The following is a 22,830-nucleotide window of genomic DNA, read 5'->3' as shown; positions in this document are numbered from 1 at the left end:
CGGAGACAGACGACCGTGCACACATATACCTAATTACAGATAATTAAATCTGAACACACCCACTCGAGCGGGTATGTGTTAAATAAAATTGATTGTAGAGTAAACAAAAATAAAAAAAGAGAGCGCGCCATCGGCGTGACATTATCGATAATGAAAACACAGGTCGCGCGACAGAGACGGGCCAATTTTCCGACGCTCCGTCTCTAGCGCGAGCCGACCAATGAGAGCGCGATCCGAGGCCGGGGATGGTCGCGACTCGCGCTCCGATTGGTCGAGAGGGCCACATTCCCGCCCACCCGGCATTTCCCGGCCGACCGGTCGCCAGTTAAGCGTTCAACGCGGCGCGTGTCGCCGTCACGCACAGCCACGCGGTCCATCCGAACGCTCTCGACGAAGACGATGACACGGTCGAAATAACTCGCCGACTAGCCGACGGGCCACCACCTGTCACACGTTTCGAACGGGTCGCATCGATGAGTTGCGCGACAAACTAACTAACTGAACGTTCTTTTTTTGTTGTTTTTGTTTTCGGTGAAATTTTATTGTTGTTGTGGTGACAATTTTTTGTGCGGGAGAGCTGTCACGCGCGCGCGCTCGCGTCAATTTCACCGGGGTTGACTACGGCCCCAACGTGGATCTGGAGCTGCACCAACGGGCCAGCGGCCACTTTATGAGGTGAGATTAATCATTTTATAAAATATTTCTATGTGAGTCATTATTATTTGCGTAGTTCGTATTTAACAACTGTCAAAATAACTTGTCAAAGTAAATAGCCCGAGTGCACAGTGTCAAATAATGTGTTAAGCAATATTCAAACGAATTCTATGTATGTATAATATTCTGATCAAAAATATATTTTATACAACATGTGTACATTAGTAATAGATTTTAATAAACCTAATTTGATTGTTTCTATACTATAGATATATGATCTGTTTAATAACATATGTGTTTGCTAATTAGAATATTAACTGTTTATTAATATTCTAATTAAATATATTATTCACAAAATTTAAAACAAGTGGATTATTTATTACTAGGTGAGTTATATAAGACATATATTCTATGTAATATATTTTCCATATAGGGAAAGTCACACTAAAATTATCTTGAATGATATTTAGCAGTCATCCAATAATATCTTATTTAATATGTAGTAACCGGTAATGTGTAAATACAATGTCATTTGAAATCGTTGTTTACAATGGGGAAAATAAGCTGAATGATATTAATTATATTACATTAAATTTACAAAGACAATAAACTAAATGGTCTGTTTTTTTTCAATAAATGGTTAGTAACTTTTATAAAAAAAAAATTCAAATATTATATACATATTTTTTAACAAACAGTCAGTGACTGCTCAAGACAATAGTTGATAAGTCACTGACCGATGATATAATTTACCGACCAAATCAAACGAAGTTACTGACCAAATAAACACAAGCCGTTTACAAATTTAATTCACATAAATTACACCCGATTACTAAATACAAAAATTTAAATCTATCAATCCAAAATATTTTATATACATATACATATTAGGCACTCAAAAAAAAAAAACCAGAAAAGTCGAAAAGTAAATAGTTGGTGGGTATTTGAAGAATCTAATTACAAAATCAATACACAATTGGCGAAGTTTACCTAATGTTTTTATACTATAAAAAACATAATCTCTTTAAAGACATATTTACACAAAAACGAGCATCCAAACATACCCAAGTATCTAAAAATGTAATATAGGGGAAGAACAAGTTTTTCATCAACTACTGTAGGTATCTACGTACATCTAAAAATGCCTTTAATAAAATCAAATGCCTATGAATGAATTAGGAAATATATTTGAATTTAATGAATCCTTAACTATTTACTAGATATAATAAAATATTAACGTATTCAGGTATCTAGTTTATTTGAATCATAAAATATGAATTAACCGATAATTCCAATATATTACAATATTTCAATAATTTATATAATGACATAGTAACATCTCGTAGAAAACGAGAGAGAGAGAGAGAGAGTAAAAATATTGCGCAATTTTACGTGGGTTACATATGAATATGTTTTATGGGACTTCATAAGAATAAAACCATCATTCCAGTTTTTAATACCCTCATAAATATTAATTGTTGCTTATATATCAGCGTTCGTATAAGCAGTAGATACTAACTACGTATGTATGTATGTGTGAACATATGTACCTGCATACATAATTTAATATATCACAACAGCTAAATGTGATGCAGCACTTGCATACTTAATTGTCATCGATACATATTAACGAGTCAGTTGCAATAAATTTGAATGAATACCATGTACAACTGAATTTAGAATATAATAGGGACTTTAATTTACGCTTATGCCATTTTGAGATTTGTTCTACCTGAATAAATTGGCGTAATATTCCTAATTGGCGGTTGAGGAATGAAATCGTAAGCTTCCGTAATGGAGGGTGATCCACAGACGGTGAAATTGAGGTTGGGGTTCACGACTTCGGAGGCTCAGCAGCCGATCTCCATCAGTATAATTTATGGCGTCATCAACACCCTGAAGCGTGGCCTCGGGGACACCCCTCGCAACCCCTCGACCGCCACATTCTTAACGCATTCCTGGAGCGCGTGGCCCCATCCGCAAAATCGTCCTCTTGCCCTTCGCACACTGGTTGCATGGTTTCAAAACAACCGATTCTCAACGTTTTATTATGCTAATATTCATCTTATGTATGAATGTAGGTATTCACACTTTGAATACGCGCATCTCTTGTCATGGAAATTAAAATCAAATAATTAGAAATCATTCATCATTTTGCATTTTGCCCATAGCCATCATTAATCTTATATTTTACGCATCTACCAATTCGTTTCTATCAGTCGCAAACTTTAAGAATTAAAATAATTTTATTACAAATAAATAAAATATTACATACAATATGATAAATGTACATATAACCATAAGTATGGGGCAGTGGCGTGCCGTGGAAATATCCCTGTTTTATCGCACAGCATTACTTACGTGTCTGTGAGCAAGATACAAGGAGAATGAGTGACGTCACACCAACTCCCCTTGTATCCTGCACGCGCACACTTTAAAGAGGCTGTGCGATAAAAACAAGGATATTTATATGGTACGCCACTGGTTTGGGGGTTGGCAGGACATTTTGGATTCTTTAAAACATGTTAATTAAATATATTCACACATAGTTTCACATTAATTAATTTATCATTATTTTTTCAGCAAAAAATATCTATTGCGGTGGGTAGTTTTACAACGTCAGTGACGGTAAAATTTTCTTATTTTGAAAACAAAAGTTTAAATTTTAATTTTAATCGCCATCCATAAAATTAAAATATAAGCAGATTTAAAAACTTGGTCGAATTTTCTCATGATCGCAAAATTGCATCTATTGATACTACGTACATACAGTGGTGTAGCCGGGTCAGGTCGGGGAAGGTCGCCGCCCTGGTACTTTGATTGATATGAACATTGTTTTATGAATAAAATTAAAAAAAATATTTTGGCTAATACTAATAACACTCGAGACGAGAAGAATAAGAAGCGACTTAATCGAACTCTTTAAAATATTAAATAATCATCATAATTGTCCAAACTCATTACGTTCAATGAAAACACTCATCTTAGAGGTAACAATCTCAGACTCCAATAAGAACAATCGAATAAATTGATTAAAGATTCCTTCTTTGCAAACTTAAAAGACGTTTTGATGAAATTTATGGGCTTTTTTTAATCTGAAGACTTCGAAAGAAAACATTATTTAAAGTATTAACCATACGCACTTGAGGATAGATAAAATAAGGGAACTCAGCTTCAAAAAATAGTCATCTCTAAATTCACATGTAAAAATTTCATTGTTTTTTGACATACATATGGTTTTGGCATTGCTAAAAGCTAATGTAGCTGTTATCACTAGTCACCGGATCCTGAGGGGGCCGTATATTGTTCAAAGGTTGTAAATGCATTTTTAAAGGTTTGCCGAACAATGGATAGCACTGTGACTATCCTACCTCTAGTTATCACACAAACACGCGTTTGAAAAATCAAAGATGTTGAAGAGAATGTATGGAAGGAAGTTTTTATAAAATATAAAAAAAAAATCATGATTTCAACAGAAATATTTGATAATTAGCATTTGATTTTTTTTATAAATATATGAACTACCAATATTAGAATACATATTTTTTTGTAATGAAAAAAGAGGGAGGGGGGTCAAAAAAATTAAACACCACCCTGGTTATTTTTTATTTAGCACTACACCACTGCGTACATAGATAAGTAAAAATTAAAACATAACTCCTATGTAAAATATTTTGGAAATACTGTTTTTAGTAATATCATTTGTTAAGTATTTAATTTTTATTTCAAAATTTAATTTCATTAATAAAGTCAAAATTGAATAGGATTGAGGAGTTGTTACAAGACAAGTTTCATTTTTTTTTTGTAAGATCGACATACATACATACGTGTGTGTGTATGTAGGTTTCAATAGCTATGAAAAACATCAAAGCATGTATGTAAGTATTTATTAATTTTACAATCTTTTGATCTAATTTTTCACATCATTCAATGATATTTTCCCTATTGACGATTAACATGATATGCAAACAAACAATATATTTATAATATTTTTCTACATATCTGGGATAGTACATAATTAATTAATATGTATGTGTGTAAAATATACTTTTTTTATAAAATTAAATAAAATTTTCTAGTCCGATTATATTCCTATAATTTTTTAGCTGATCAAGTAATTAATGAAATACATTTATACCTGCTTGAAGTCTTATGAAGTAAAACGAAGAAAATAGAAAGTCAAAAGAAGAAATATGCGTTAAATCTTATATGTATTAAAATTAATTATTTATGTTTGAGTTTTACCATATTATATATTTGGACGTTACAGATGCATATGTATGCATACTTGTGTATAATATAATATTTAATCTTACGTGAGATCTAAAAAAATAGTCTAATTTTAACTGATATTTTCTTTTGTAATTTCTTTATTCACCGTAATTACATATACTTATTAAATATTAATATTTGATAAGCACCCGCTTATTTTAATATATAATACATGTATCTGTGGAGTCAGAAATAAAATTGCTTAAATGCATTGAAAATTCTATTGAAAGTTGAATTAACTATTTTTTAAATATGTAATCGTATTTTTAGAAATTCATAAATAGTTTTTTTAATGCAAATATTTACATATAAATAAAAATATTTGTCTATTCACAATTCTGCACATATTTTATATTAATATTCTAAAAAATGTCCTGTCTTAGTTGTACTATAAATATATTGTGAGGCCATAATTATGCCTTACCTACATACGTATTTCATTCATTCTAATTTAAATTTTCATATTAGGTGGTTTTAATTGAGAATGGGACTTTGCTTTTATATTACATTATTTAAATACCTACTATTTGTATGTTCGAACATACATAATATTTACATTATATATTTATCATCATCCAAGTACATATACATCACAAAAGCCACATAATATGTACATATATATGTATATACAGGTATTCCTCGACTTACGACGGAGATACTCAAGTTCTTGCACCTCGGTCGTAGGTCGAATAGATCGAAAGTCGAACTTCATATAAAACGTCAAAATATTAAGAAAATTTATCAATTTTATTAATTTCAAAATGTGAATATTTAGTAATGTTTCGAAAATATGCGCCAATTAACTTCTCCCAAAGGGCAGTGGCTGTAGTTAACGGCAGCTCATGATTTGATAGTAATTTTTAAAAAATAATAATGTGCGAATCATCGTAAGTTTAACCGTTGTAAGCCGAAGACTAGCTGTACTACATAATAATAAACAATTAGATAGTGAGTAGTATCACATAGTGACGTCGGGTACTTATACTGGTAATATCAAATTTTTGTAATATCAAAGGCGTATCTATAGTAAATCTATACCCTGAAAACATGAAAACACATTTTAAATTTTATACATGAATACATATGTATTTACACATATGTAAGTACTTTAACATATTCATTATAATATAAATTATTTATTCAGAAAAACCATTCTAATAAATGAAATATTCCGCAATGAAAATGGCATTTTCTACCGAATATTCAAAGCGTTGCTATCGATTATTTGATTTAACACATCAATTTTCTCTCGATATATAAAAAAGTATGTTAAATAATTTCCATCAAAATAAAATACGAGCGTATTTGCGAAAATAAAACAATTTTTAAGAAAAACCACAGTTGATTTATTCGTTTGATTAATTACATACACTGAGCAACAAAAAATCACGTTTTTGAGTTACCAGAGCGGAAACTAACTAATCTTTACTAAGTTTGACCCACTGAATTCGAATATAATATTGATTTTTGTTGGTAGGTGATCGTTTACGAGATATGAGCGTTTAAAAAAATCCGCGATTTTTACAGTTTTTTGGCTTTTGCGGTCTTTAACTCAAAATTTAGGATTGTTACGCTCAAAGTGAGTATTGGAATCAATAGTCAGATATTTTTTCTATTCATTGTTATATTTTATTGCTTTAAAATACTTCTAATTAATTGTCTAGCGAATTTTAAAAGTCAAAAATATATTTTTTTTTGCGGATTTTTTTTCCGTGCTATTTTTCATTTATTTGGCAAATTTTTTATTTCACCACGTTTATAAGGATTGGTTTTCTATCTCAATATTTTCTTTATTTAAACGTACTAACTCAAGCGGTAATTGCAATTTAAATGCTTTCGTTGTATATATGGTTGTATCGCGTAATATGTTAGGTGCAAGCGAGATGGCATGTAGTCCGACCGCTGTACTCTGTGAGGTGGATGGCATATAATTTAAATTGCAATTACCGCTTGAGTTAGTACGTTTAGATAAAAAAAAAATATTGAGATAGAAAACCAATCCTTATAAACGTGGTAAAATAAAAAATTTGCCAAATAAATGAAAAATAGCACGGAAAAAAAATCCGTAAAAAAAAATATATTTTTGACTTTTAAAATTCGCTAGACAATTAATTAGAAGTATTTTAAAGCAATAAAATATAACAATGAATAGAAAAAATATCTGACTATTGATTCCAATACTCACTTTGAGCGTAACAATCCTAAATTTTGAGTTAAAGACCGCAAAAGCCAAAAAACTGTAAAAATCGCGGATTTTTTTAAACGCTCATATCTCGTAAACGATCACCTACCAACAAAAATCAATATTATATTCGAATTCAGTGGGTCAAACTTAGTAAATATTAGTTAGTTTCCGCTCTGGTATTTTTTTTTGTTGCTCAGTGTTATCAACATAGAGTAAGATATGTTCACCTGTGTACGTCACCATTCGCAAAAATGTCACATACATAAATAGTTGTCTGGTGAGTACCATACCATATGTTGGTATTATTAATTAAGATATTCTCGGTTAAGCGAATGGCATTGTAATACAAATTATAAAAAAATAATTGCGAAGCTTCCTTACTTTTTGAATTTGTTAAATTTACACTTAATACTGACAACTAATAAAATTATTTAATGTTTCAGTGCCGCTGGTGCGATGTGCGACCGGGGAGGATTCGGAGGAGTCGGCAGCCATTTGACCATGGGCGGGATGGCTGCCATGGGGTCCATGGGCGGCATGGGCTCAATGGGAGGTATGGGAGGACCAATGCAACCTAAGAAAATGCAAGAAGATCATATCAAGAGGCCGATGAACGCTTTTATGGTTTGGTCTAGACTGCAAAGGAGAAAAATCGCACAAGACAATCCAAAAATGCACAACTCGGAAATATCAAAACGATTAGGTAAGACCTTTACTTATAACTGAATCGATTATGGTGCAAATTTTCCATGTGAAAAAAGGGATATAGGACACGCGAAAAAATTGAGTTTGATTCAGAGGATTCACTTACATACATATGTACATATGTAAATATGAATGTATATGGGTCTCTAGACCTTTGGATCGAAGAGGGCTAATAAGTTCCCCTCAGCTCGCCCCATATAATCGTATTTGACAACTCAAAGGACACAAACCTGCTTTCGTATCCAATATAAACTTGTAGGTGTTCTTTTGATATACCTCGACCCCTTGTCCGTGCCCCTGGCTTAATACCAGGAATCAAATTATACCACAGGCCATATATTTTTTTCACATACACATACTTACAGGTGACTACATTAAAAACATGTTTTAAAATTAAATTCGTAACCTATACTGTGATTCGAGCTTCGGAACATAATGCGTTCGTTAGGTAGTGAAAAACTCAACTTTAATCACGAATCCAGTTCCATGACAGGAACCAGCAGAACAAAAAAAAACACGAATACGAGCATAGGATTGTTTACCAAAGTACCTACTATTTTTTGTTTTATCTGGCCTGTCCAAAAAAACTTTTAGGGGAGTGATTTTTTACATTTTTCGCTGAAACTCAAACTGAACAGAAGTTCCAATCTAGCGTTTTGGCAACGAAGAGATACGAAACAAAAGCGAACCCGTTCATTTGCTCGTTTGAAAGTACAAGCTTTTACGTATTTTGTCTCAATTTACATTTTCATACAGTTGGCAATTTACATAAATCTCGATATCGAACAGGATAAATTGCCAAATACCAAAAAAGACTTCGTTATTTTATATGTTGCGCATGACTCGTGATCTGATGTACATGTCATTTAGATATCTGAAATGAAAATCCAAATCGGATAATAGATTTTTGCACTCCATTATAGGTTTTGCGATTTTGATGAATGCGACGTCTATTGTGTACCCGTTCATTTATTCTGAAAGGCAATCAGGGCCGGTGTTGTTTGGAAAACATGGAGCACAATGGAGAGCCAATTGTTGGGAACGGCCGACGGGGGTTGGAAAATACCGCGTGGGCGGTGGCTGGTCAATAGCCATGGAAATTGAAAAACACAGTAGCGTGATGAAAACACAACATTATATCATTCTGCCCACAATAACCAAATGTAATGTAAAGCGTGCTCGTTTGTATTAAAAAAAAAGTATTTCGGGGAAATTGTGACGAAATCGTACTATGTGGGGTATCAGCTCTTCCAGCCTTTTAATAAAATGCCTTCATTTAAAGAAAAATACGGATGTTTTCCACAAAGTAGACCCACAAACCTGTAATATAACATTGTTATTTTTAATCCTACGCATAAGTAATAAATCCCATTTCTCTTTTACAATATGCGCAATAAAATGCCACAGTAAAAGTTTTTTTTTGAATTTTGGGGGAAAAAATGCAATGAAAATAAAAAAAATTGAGTCTAAGATGTGTTTGAGAAATTTTAAATAAAACTGTTTTTGTAGGCGGAAAATTGTGTCATTAATTGACTGGGACAAATTTAAGAAGATTATCTAAGTAATATACCTGCTGACAGTAAAACTGACATTCATTCACATTCAGATTAGAACTAAAAATCAATTATCTCATAACCTACAAACTAAACAACATTTTCAATAAGTGAACTTGAAATTAAATTTAAATTTCCTCAAATATTACGGGTAGGTACATATAACGACTTTTCAAAAACAAATTGTAAGAAAATTCTCGAAATTCATTTCTCCGTCTCTTTGGCTCAAACTACCAATATTATGAAAATGTACGCTACTGAGGAATACGTAATTTAAAAAATCATTTTCCACAATAATTTTAATTTTTCGTTTTTCAATTTTTTTTTTTTTACGTGATAGGTAAATATTATACTTACATATATATATATATATATATATATATATATATATATATATATATATATATATATATATATATATATATATATATATATATATATATATATATATATATATATATGTATATATATATATATATATATATATATATATATATATATATATATATATATATATATATATATATATATATATATATATCATCATCATCATCATTTACAGCCATTCGCCATCCACTGCTGGATGAAGGCCTCTCCAACACGCTTCCACTCGTCTCTGTTTTGCGCAACACTCATCCATCTCATTCCGCACATTTTCCTAATTTCGTTCACCCATCTTCCTTGCGGTCTTCCTTTTACTCTTTTGCCTTCTCTCGGGTACCATTCAAGCACTTCTTTTGTCCACCTTTCGTCCATCCTCCTAGCTACGTGACCCGCCCATTGCCATTTCAATCTCTTCACTCTATCCACTATGTCCACTACCCTTGTCATATTTCTCACCCACGTGTTCCGCTTCCTGTCTTTCCTCGTTATGCCAAGCATACAGCGTTCCATACTTCTTTGAGTGCATTGGATTTTATTTTGCATCTTGGCGTTCAGTGTCCAAGTTTCACATCCATACGTCATCACTGGCAAAACGCATTGATCAAAGATCCTTTTCTTCAGGCAGAGTGGCATTTTTGATTTAAAAACAGCATTCATCCGTCCAAATGCACTCCACCCTAATTTCATACGTCTCTTTATCTCTTCATTTTTACTACCAGACATGTCAATTATTTGACCTAAATATAAATAATTATTTACTACTTCTACTGGTTTATCATCTAAGGGGATGCTATCAGGCATGCAATAACTATTGAACATTAGTTTAGTCTTATCTACGTTAATTTTTAATCCTACTTTTCTACTTTCCCTGTCCAGCTGTGTTAGTCTGATAAGTAGGTCAGCTGAATCACGAGCTACTAAAACTATATCGTCTGCGAACCGAAGGTGACTCAAAAAGCGACCATTGATGCTTACTCCGGCTGTATCCCAATCCAATTTCCTGAAAACTCCCTCAAGCACCGCATTGAATAACTTGGGCGAGATTGTATCTCCTTGTCTTACTCCTTTTCCTATGCTAAATCTATCTGTACCTGAAAAAATTTTAACCGAAGCTGTGGCATTCTTATATATTGCAGCTAACAGTCCCACATAGGGTTCCGGCACTCCCTGTGTTTTTAGAGCGTTAAGTACTGCATTATGACTAACTGTATCGAAGGCTTTCTCATAATCGACGAAACCTAGGCACAATGGCCGTTGATATTCGTTGGCGCGCTCGATTAGTTCGCCAACTACTTGGAGGTGGTCCATTGTGCTGAAATTTGCCCTAAACCCTGCCTGCTCTATAGGTTGGTTCTCGTCGAGGATATTCTTCAGCCTTTCTGTAATAACCTTCGTGAAGAGCTTGTAGACCGCTGAAAGTAGACTAATGGGTCGGTAGTTCTTGATATCGCTTTTGTCGCCTTTTTTGTGTATTAAAATGATAGTTGCGTTATTCCATCCTTCTGGTATAACTTGGTTCTGGATGCATTTGCTGAAAAGCCTAGCTAAGATATTAATTAGGGGGGGGCCGCCACATTTTAGTAAGTCAATGGGAATATTATCTTCCCCTGGGGTTTTACCGTTCTTTGCAGTTTTTAGCGCGGCCTCTACTTCGCTAGGCAATATTGCAGGAACCCTTTGGCCGTGTGTCGATTCCAGAGCGGGGAATTGGCCGTTGTCGTTCTCGTATAGTTTTGCATAGAACGTGTAAACTCTGTCTATGATTTCTTCTCTATTCCTAATTATTACTCCGCTCTCTGATCTGATTGCGATCATTTGGTTTTTGCCTAAGAAAAGATCCTGTTTGCACTTTTTCAGGCTACGGTTATTCTTAATGGTATTTTCTATTAGCTTGCTGTTAAAATCCCTGACATCCCTGACTATTCTCTTTTTAATTTCCTTATTTACTAGATTGTATTCTTGCTTATTATTATCCCTATCTAAATTCCTTTTATGCTTAATTAGGTTTTTTGTTTCCGCTGAAATTTTGCTTAATTTAATCTGTTTCCTGAATCCACCTAATTTCTTACCTGTTGAGGTTAGAACCGAACTAATTACAGTGTTCAATTCCTCGATGTCTGCTTCTGGGTTTAATTTCCCGTATCGATTTCCAAGTTCGAGTTCGAATTCCTTTTTCCTAGACCTTAGTTGAGCGAAATCTGGAGAGTTACTGCATCCTTTTATTAATTTCCTACGTTCGCAATTTATATTAATGGCCATCTTGGCACGGACTAATCTGTGATCGCTACCTATATCTACTTTACTTAAAACACTAACGTCTTTAACGGAGTGCAGGGCATTTGTTAGGATGAAATCGATCTCGTTTCTGTCTCCTTTAGGACTCTCCCAAGTCCACTTATTGTTGGTGTTTTTCCTGAAAAATGAATTAGTGATAAAGAGCCTGTTGTGTTCTGCGAATTCTATGAGGCGATCGCCTCTGTCGTTTCTTTGGCCGGTACCAAAATTGCCTACTGCTCTTTCAGTATTTGCCTTTTGTCCTATTTTTGCGTTAAAGTCGCCCATGATTATTTTAAAGTGGTGACGGCTATTATCGTATGCGTCCTGTATTTTTTCGTAGAAGTCTTCTATTTCCTCGTCTGGGTGGCTAGATGTGGGGGCGTACACTTGGAAGATTTGACAAGTGTACCTGCTCGAGATTCTTAATACTATATAGCATATACGTTCCGATATGTCGCTTATTTCTATAATATTTCTTTCTATTCTCTTATTGATAAGAAACCCTACTCCTCCTATTCTACCATTTGGTAGCCCTCTCCAGTAGAGACAGTTACCACTTTTTAGGATTATTTGGTTTTGCTGTTTTCGTCTTACTTCACTAAGTCCTATTATATCCCATTTGATATTTTCTAATTCATTCTCTAATGCAAGCACACTTCCTTCACTCGATAACGTTCTTACATTGTACGTGGCTAAATACAGGTTTCTATTAGCTAAGCTATCATCCATCGTCACTCTTACCTTGTTGGAGGTTTGGATATTATTTTTCTCGCATTTATCCAAGATGTGTTGAGAAAAAGGCGGTACTTGAGAGAGATTTCCATTCAAGGAGTGAGTTCTTACCGCCATAGACTCTTCTCTGTGGTCAGCTTTGACAGATAGTCATCCTAGGTATCACTTGGATCACTTATGAGTTATTACATGCCATTTAACAGGGTTACTTTGTAAGTGAAAGTAGTTAGTTATGATAATAATAGATTAGCAATTGTTATACTACTTTTTTACAGATCTTTATCGTGAGACGCCTCTTTGGAGACAACGGATTTATATATGTGAGTGCGGTTTGCAATTTAATATTTTAATAATAAATTTAGTAAAGAATATAAAATTACACGAATTACTTTAATATAAATTAAATATGAAAAAGAACTATTAGACAGTTGGGAAACACCGTTTCTGTTTGCTATTATTCTATTAAGTAAAGTTCGTTAAAAATTTTTGTCTGAAAGCAATTATGTGGAAGATTTATTGCTTCTGTGGGACCGAATTTTGACTGGCGACCCTTATTTTTTTTGTATTCAGGTAGGGAGATGTATCTCGTTCGTATACGCTTTTGTAACTGACACAAAATTAACACAAAATTTTTCGCAATCACTGATATTAAAAACGCTGTTAACGGCCGATCGTCTGTTTATTTTTACACTTAAATTATACTAGGATGCAATTAGTAAAATAAGTGATTAGATGGTTAAATTTTTAGATTAAATTTCGTGCAATAGCCGGGCTTAAGCGAGTAATAGCGGGAAGAACGCAGAAGCACGTCTTCCCCGCATGACACGAAAGACCGAACTCATATATATATATATATATATATATATATATATATAAATTAAGTAAAATTAATTATATGCCTGTGTATATATGTATGTATGTATGTACAGGGCCGACGAGGGGGGGGGGGGAAGGGTATGCAAATAACACTAAGCAAAATGGTATAACTGTTTTCGAGTGACATATTTTACCTACTTTTTATGGTATAATAAAATTTAGGGAAAGATCCGTTTTGGTGTTCATAATGGTCACAATATCCAAAACAAATAAGTAAAGTAAAAATTAGTGCATTTTTACATCGATAATAAAGATAAAATCTTTCACATTAAACTTTAAACTTTTAACTTAAAATTGCAAATGCGAATAATTCAACAGAAATATACTAATAAATAATTGATTTTAATCGTTAAAAGTATTTTTGTAAAGTTTGTCTTCCGACTTTAGAAAAATACGTTATTCAAACACGTTAAAATTTTGTTTTATAATTGCAAACGGTAGACTGGACTTAGGATATTTCAAAACAAAGTTAGTTTTTACATTAATAATATTTTTCGTTTACGAATTAATTTTTATTATTCAACTGTTTTCTATGTAGATTATTTTAACCTATAATGAACATGTATCAATCTGAAGTATGTATATGTATATAGAGCTCTCACAGAAAAAAGTCATCCCAAATTCAATACATTATTACGTAGTATGTACTTACTTTTCCATAAATAATATTTAATGATAATATTATTTTTTTTACATATTTTGAATTTTTTTTTTACTGAAATGGGTCAAGGGGGGGGCCCGATTTTAAAATTTTTACCGGGGCCCGGGTTTTCTCTCTAGTATCTACATATATCTAGACAGATTTAATTAAGAAATGTCATGCGTGACGATTCAGAACGTTGGCAACAGTACTACCAATTCAAAATGAATCTTTTCCTAAGTTCTGAGAAATTCCAAGTCGTTTTGAAATAAAAACGAAACAATACAAAGTGCGTGATCAGTCGATCAGTCGCCAGGCTGTATCCCGAATTGTTCAATGTTGCGTGACGACCGCTGGCTATCATTTGGAGGTTTCTGATTGGCCGGACTACAAGCCAATCGTTGTTCTGTCCCTCTGACACCTGCGCCCGCGCCCACCTTTCTACATTCACCCCCACACATAATATCGTAGATATATATACATATATATGTACAATCATTACTAATGATCATTTAGAGAGAGATGCAAAACCACTGTTCATCAGATGGCAACGCCACTAATGATTATTTGAAATTACTTTTTTTGGGAGATAAATTACTATTTATCTCCCAAAAAAAAATATGGCAGCTTATGTGCAGTCAATAGATATTCCAATATACACACACACACGAGGTTAATATATCTACCATTCGTAGGTAGACTTAGGTATGTTTGAATGTAGACGTAGTAGACGTACATTGAGTATAAGTTGGAAAATTTAGGGGCAAGAGGACGGCATGTTGTGCTTTTGCAGCATAATGACAACGCAATTGTAGCATACTGCTTGTTCGAAATAAGATATCAATTACCGCAAAATGTGGATCATTTAAATAAAAAATATATCAAAAGAGAACGAACGTCATTGCGGATATGTCAGTAAAAAACATTATTTTCCGAATGAGCCATCCTGCAAGAGATTATATGTCGTATATATTTCATTTTGAATTTATCAAATAATAATATTAGAAATATAATTATCTTAGACTACAGGGTGGGAAATCTTGTTTTCCGCTCCATTTCCACGCTACGATGTAACCTAACGACGGGATATACAAGCGCGTGACGTATTGCGTTTCATTTTTGGTAACGCTCGAAAAAACTTACACCACCGTGCCATATACATATAAGTTTCACTTAAAAAATATTGAATGTATAAAATTTAAATTTTAAGCCGTTGTTTCAAATCGGACTATGTGTTTACGTATGTAGGTATAATAAGCGACATGTAGGGTTTGCGCCGGTTTTTATAGAAATTATACGAGATCCACCTGTACATGAATCAATACGTATTCAGGTATTCTTACAGGACGTGTCCCCAGTGTTCGCGCGACAAAGGGGTATTTTCGTCTCTGTCTGTTGTTGGGGAGGGCGCTTGGAGAGCGAGCAGGACAGAGTGACGTCTCCGGCGCGATTGTTCCTTTGCCGAGGTGCACAATGCTGGCGCTATTGTCTTCCACGAGGATGAATTCAAATTGTCTTGTCCCTCTTTCAGCGAGTGAATGGGCCGCATTGTAGCAGGTAGCGCGTCTGTTTGCCCGTACATATCCATCCGCGGACTTCTATTGAGGGCCGCTTTCCGAGAAACAACAGACATTTCCATAAAGTCGCCGTATTGCTTCGCGCAAGAATGCCTTCGGCAATAATGAGCCGTTCGCAGTACAACGATATCCCCGGAATTAATCAGCGAAACTGAAAATTGAGCACTCGCCGAAAACAAATGCAATAATCGTCTGAAGGGGAATACCCGTATTGTAAAAACATACATACATACATATGTATGTCTACTTGTCTTCTGAAAATATGTTGTATCTACGAATATCAACAATTAACCTATTCTCACCAAGTCTTAACTACTACAATTTGATATAAACATCGTTAATCCATATAAATATCGATGTTTAATCCCTGAAAATTTGATTTGCTTTGGCTAGATTTAAAAATTCAAGAAAAATATCTACGACAGTGTTTGCCATTTTATAAACCATTTAAGTTTATTAAATCCAATGTAAGAAATACGTTAATATCAATTTAATTCCAATTAATTAAATTTAACAAATGGTCAATTTAATTCAAATAAAATTTAACTTTATTTTTTAGCTACATAATTTCAATTTCAATTTATTACTCATAGTTATCATTAATGGATTTTCAGCTATTAACACACCTTATAAATAAATATTTAAAATTTTTTTTGAAAATCAATTCTTATTAGGTATATTTTTTTAATAGATAATGTTAACCTCGTAAAATAAGTTTTTCACTGTGTTAAACGTTTTTGCTTATATGTTTTTTATCCCTAATACCAAGTAGACGAGAAATTTATAAATTCCGAGTTTATAAATCGGTCGAACCGGGCACACCGCATCATACATATGTACATAAATAAATATGAAAAATAAATCATATGTCAATAGCTTAAAATATGAAGTTAGCAATAATTAATAAAAATATTTTGGGAAAATATGTACATATGTGCATTACTAGTTGCTTTTAAAAATATTCCAATAATTTACAGCGTTAATTTATTTATACAATGTATTTCGTATCTGCCTACATAAATAGTCGGTATTTTTTTTCCATAGAAAAGTAGTTTAAGAACGTTTATTTCACAAATTTGAACATGTGCTCTCAATGTAGGCTTGCATACAATGCACAGACAAATACGGCTAGTATTATTGAAAAATAATATTTTCATAGAGGAACGCGAAAACTCACGAGTTCCGCAATGTCGCGAGGTGGGTAAGCGTCTTCCTACCAAATGGCAGAAGATACGCATTGTGTCGGAATCGGGCAAAAATACTCTTCATTACTGTGAAAGCCTTTGGTGGGTTGCACAATGGTGGGTGCGCGGCGGAGGGTGCGCTCCTCTCCTCCGAGGGGAGAGAGGGAGAGGAGCGCACAGGAATAACAACAATAGTACCTATGTAGTAGCGTTTATGTTCTGCGCAGATAATGGAAACAGAGCGCCGGTGTATGAGTGCCACAATGGAGCCAGATAGAGTCGCCATTGTCGGCGCATTGTCGACCCACAATCGGGAGACCGAAATGACGACTCAGCCAAACAATTGGATATCGACTGAGTCTATGTCGGGTGGGAGGGAGAGGAGGAGGTGGTGACGATGGGGCGAGAGATTCTCCAGCTCCCCGAGGACCACCCTTCGATCCACCCGAGCCCTCCCACCCACCCACCCACAACCACCCGTTCATTATTGAAAGCAATCGCCTTTTATTTTCACCAGTATCGCGACAGCAGTTTTAATTTACCGAGTTGGTTCAATATCGTCTAATTGGCAGATTTAAACACAAGTATACATAGATACCTCGACTCATTCAAACATGTTAAAGAAAACGATCGCCTTTTTAGTATGAAAACACTTTTCAAATAAGACTATTTCATATTGAAATAAAAATTTAAGTTCTCATTCAATATTTGAAAGTAAATTCATGGTTTTTTTTTAAATCATAATCGACTGCCGTGTATATTAACCCACGTCTCTTGAAATATTCAATATAAATATAAATACATATATTAAGCTCGAGCGCTATGCTTTAAATTAAATCTGAAAAAAAACGACGGTAAATATAAATTAAAAAAAATACAGACATTTCAAATAACAAAGCCATTTGTATCCCACTTTTATGTTAGCAAAAGAATTCTGAATCCTCCCCTTCCTTTCATCCTCTCCGACATTATTATGAAGATGCTCATATTAAAATCGAATAATTGAATATTTTAATTTTGATCGCAGGTGCTGAATGGAAACTGCTGAGCGAAGATGAAAAACGGCCCTTCATCGACGAAGCGAAACGGTTGCGTGCCATGCACATGAAAGAACACCCCGACTACAAGTACAGACCCAGGAGAAAGCCGAAAACCCTCCGCAAAGAAGGATACCCGTACTCCATACCATATCCGTCCGTGCCCATGGATGCCTTGAGAGCAGGTCAGTAACATGAGCCGATAATTTTTCTGAAAATTTGAATAAACCTCAATATCTAATATATATTTTTGCTACAATGTGATTATCAACGAACCCAAATATGGAACGAAAATATTTGATCTCCAGCGTGAGTGGATTAATGAACGATGGGAGAGAGTTACGCGATACGATTATTACGGGTGTGGTGCTAATTAGTAAGGGCTTAGCGAGAACTAAGTGATGCGTTGGGGAATGTGCGGCGCAGTGATTCGGCAAAACTGTCTCGTTATGGAATCAATTGAGGCGGACCCGCGTGTCACTAATGACGACACCTGGAGAATGTGATGCTTCCAAATTTCAACTCACGTAAATTTAAATTTATTCAATCGTGCCCGAGCATTCTGCTAGAATTAATTCCTCGTTATAAAAACTACGGAGACATTTAATTCTGATTTCACATAAAATCCAGTGTATTGTAGCAAAGCAAAAGTTCCTAGCAAAATTTTAATGTAAATTTTCTATCCTCACAGGATAGAATTAATAACATTTCATGTACATTCAGCAGTGAACGCAATCCATGTAAGCATTTACCAATAATGCTTATATTACTTTTTTGTCAAATGCATTATCACTTCAGAGGTCGGCCTCAATAGATGGATCTCGATCCAGTGTCGTTCGAACAGCTGCTCGAATTTCATATTGGGCCACTTGCAAGCGTTCTGTAACCATAAAAATCTTTTTTATACACAATCACCTTTCTCCGTCGAGATTTTTTTGTAGGAACTCACATATTTGATTACGCGGGATAAATGTACATACATATGTACATACACAGTTGAGTAATTAATTTTTTTAATTTTTTTTCTGCGATTATAATATACTAGTATAAACCGATGGCTAGTATGTATTTTGAATTATATTAATATGTATGTATGTACATACATATACATATACTTTTTTTGTTACTTCATTTTGTCTACCCACGGAATTATTTAAAGAGATAATATATTTGGCACGGCTGTAAAATAAATTACACGACAAATTCCAAACGACATTTAATGTCAAATTAACATCTCTAAAATTGCTCGCACGACAGAATCGGCGTTCGCCCAGCAAATCAAACGTCAAACGGGTTGCCAGTAACAAAAATAAAATTTGACGTTTCAGAGAAATCATTATCGGTTACATAGGCACTGGGTATAGTTCAGTGAAATCATATCCAATTACATTTTCAATGGCTCCTATCAATGAAATTATAATTTTTGACAGTTAGATGATAGCGCGTCACGATTTCCACTCTCCTCGTGGTCCACACATCGTAATATCTTAGCAGCCAATACTTATTTATTTAAGGGTTAGGTTAGGTTAGGTTAAATTATGGTTGGCCCTATTCATTTAAGATTAGGTTGTTAGATTTTATTTTTGTTACTGGCAACCCATTTGACGTTTGATTTGCTGGGTGAACACCGAAACCGTCGTACGAGCTATTTTAGAGAGGGGCACTCTTTTTATTAGCAGGGCGAAATATTTTAGAGATGGGCATTCGTATATTGTCGTGATAAATACCTAATTTGTCTGGAAATAAGGCTATTGTGCCCGATAGAAAATTGGACTTGAAAAATTTTGATTAAAATTACTATTATAAATATTTTATTATTTCAATCGAAATAATAAAATATTTATAATAGAATAAAATGTTTATATTATTTATAATAAAATATGAATAATTAAATTATAAATATTTTATTCTTTGAATCGAACATGTACACTCGCCTTTACAGATCGCTCCATAGCTATAGTGTACTGATACAGATACAATACAATCAAGCATTTATAAAAATACGAATTCATACAAACATCATCCAATGTGACATATACCGAGAAATTTTTCCAGCATTTTATTGTAAAAAAATGGCAAACCTCAAGACGCTGAAGAACTTTAGACTTGCAAGAGAGATTGAAAAGGAGATGCCAATTTTATAGGAACCGTTTCAATGAAAATCAGAAAAAATGGCAAACTCTGGTAGGAAACGATCGACCCGGAGTCACAAACCAAGGTCTTGCCAACAGCTACTAGTAGGAATCGAACCGTGATTACTCTAAATAGATTGAATAGATCACATTAGTATATGTATGTACGCCTTTAAATTATTTCTAAAGTAGCTTTGTCTATACCTTCATTAAATACGATAATGCTATACATATTTATCAAAATATGAAGAGGTATCGATTAAAATTATGTAAGCATTGTTGATCATCATAAAATCGGTTTCACGATAACATTAGTATCAAAAGTCATATACACTCACTTTTTTTTTCAAAATTGATTTAGTATAAACGGCGCACGTAATGCTTTTGATTTATTTTTACAATAATCATACATAAAACTTGAATATGTATTGTGATGGTCCGTTAGCGGTAGACTCTGTGTCTGCTCGAATCGCCTTGACCGCTGGCCCGAGAGAGCCACCTGAGCACAACTGATTGTCCAACGGATAAGAACCTCCTGGGTACGAGATGACTCGCACAAATAACAAGAAACGTCAATCAACTCACACGCCGATGTCTCTCTGATTGGCTTCAGGCCGTAACCCTGTCCTATGCAGCCGTCTCTCTTGGTTCTATCGCAGACAGCATAATCCATTCTCTACATTTGCAGTTTGTTTTTGATTTTATTCGATCGTGGATGATTTATAGAAGTGTCGTTACGCTGAAGACAGCACTTCGCGTAAATTACACTCCTACATACAAAGTATACCTTTGCGGATTATACTATGAATAGATTTGTTCAATATATGTACATATACATATGTACATGCATATGTATATAAGACGGATTGTTTCAAAATAAATCAAATTAAATGTACTTATAGCTATTTGTCTATAACGCTACCGTAATTCCAATTAAAATCACATACAATGTATAAAACAAAATTTTGCGTATTCAATCCACTTATTATATGTAGGTATGTAGGTATGTACGTATGTACGTATGTACATATGTATATGAAATATTTAAATTAGAAAATTTTATAATAATTGAATGGTAAAAAAATTGAATATATGTGCATACACATTGTATGCTTACATTATGTGGCACGTTCACTGAACGGAGATGGATCTTACGTCTAATATACCAAACATCTGTTTGAACCTATCGACCTTCCGTTCTAAAGACCTCACAAGATTCAAATAGCCTACATAGAATAATGTACGTGAGTACATGTAATCGACAATATTATTTTAAATACAAGCGTACGTAAAATGAAATGAATAATTTATTTTCATTTCAATAAATTAATAATTTTTACAGTCGTTAAACTGGATCGCATTTTTTTTTTTTTTTTTATACAAAGGATTTTAAAGAAACAATAATTTAAAACAAAACGACAATCCGTTGAAAAGTCTTTCATTAGATGTAATTAATCAATGCTGAGATAGAGTAATAAATTTATCATTTATTGGAGTGCAACTTTGTTTTTAACAATAGCTTTCAACTAATATATGTATATAATTATCAATATACAATTATAAAAATAATCACATTTCTTATGTTTAGAAAAGAAATATAGTTACAGATGTGCGTATAATAAACAGAATACCGAACTGTTCAAATAAGAGCTGAATCATTATTTTTTCGTTTTGTCATCTACACAAATAAAATATTTCAAATTATAGACATAATCTCAATTCACTTAAAAATTTTTAAATAATATAATTTATAAAAAAATTTACAATTTCTTTCACTTTTCAATGACATTGAAAATTATATTATGATGATTACATATTGTAGATTTTTAAACTAAAATCAAAACTTAAATATTAAAACTAAACAAAAACTCAGTTATTACTTTCAATAAATAAATTATGTTTGAAAAAAATGTAAATAGTCTAATATCCCAAATTACAATGAATAAATGACATCATAATTACACAAGTGTTTTTCACGGACTTCAAAATTTTAGTTGAATCATTCTTATAATTTCTTTAGATAATATTTAATTTGAAACAGAATTTATTCTGCCAGTGTTAAAATATTTACCTTAAAAATTAAAAAAAAAAATGTAAAAAGTTCGAATATGAAAATTAAGCATGAATTTTTTTAATTGAAAATTTATACTGATTTCAAAGAAGAAAAATGCATTTTTCCAAGAAATAACTTTCAAAATCAAAGCTATTCATGTGAATGCAAACATTTAATTGTTAGCATAATTTCAATTTGACATTTAATAAATACCTATTCTTTACAATGTTTGAACTATGGGTTTACACGAAAGGCCATAAATGTTGGCGTGAAGCAGTTGAATACACAAAACGTACGCTCATTTACAAACTATTCATTCACCTCACCATGAACAATTTGCGAGAGACAATAAGATTATTTTTACTTCACATTCGTACTGAAACAATGCAGCACAAATGAATATAATAACAAGTATATACATATGTACATGCATACATACATATCAGTGTATTTACAACATGCATTTACAACTTGTACATCCTTATACGATTGTTAAATACCTGTAAGCCGAATTTAAAATAAAATTTATTAAATCATAATTTCCACATATAATTTTATCCGAATGTATG

The 22,830-nt window shown here is 33.2% G+C and overlaps 1 protein-coding gene across 1 annotated transcript in view; it reads left to right on the top strand.

Annotated features, from left to right (window-relative positions):
* The first annotated feature begins 320 nt into the window (after positions 1-320).
* Positions 321-22,830, top strand: part of Sox21b (SRY-box transcription factor sox21b) — a 38,629-nt gene continuing 16,119 nt past the window's right edge. Inside the window, exons 1-3 of the mRNA XM_077430714.1 lie at positions 321-675; positions 7,555-7,814; positions 18,067-18,261. Coding sequence (XP_077286840.1) covers positions 671-675; positions 7,555-7,814; positions 18,067-18,261 — 460 coding nt within the window. The 5' untranslated portion in view covers positions 321-670. The remainder of the gene's footprint in view (positions 676-7,554; positions 7,815-18,066; positions 18,262-22,830) is intronic.

The sequence above is a fragment of the Arctopsyche grandis genome, chromosome 5 (assembly GCF_051622035.1).
Source record: "Arctopsyche grandis isolate Sample6627 chromosome 5, ASM5162203v2, whole genome shotgun sequence".
Classification (NCBI taxonomy): Eukaryota; Metazoa; Arthropoda; class Insecta; order Trichoptera; family Hydropsychidae; genus Arctopsyche; species Arctopsyche grandis.
The sequence above is the reverse complement of the archived record's forward strand: the minus strand, read 5'-3'. Positions and strand labels throughout refer to the sequence as shown.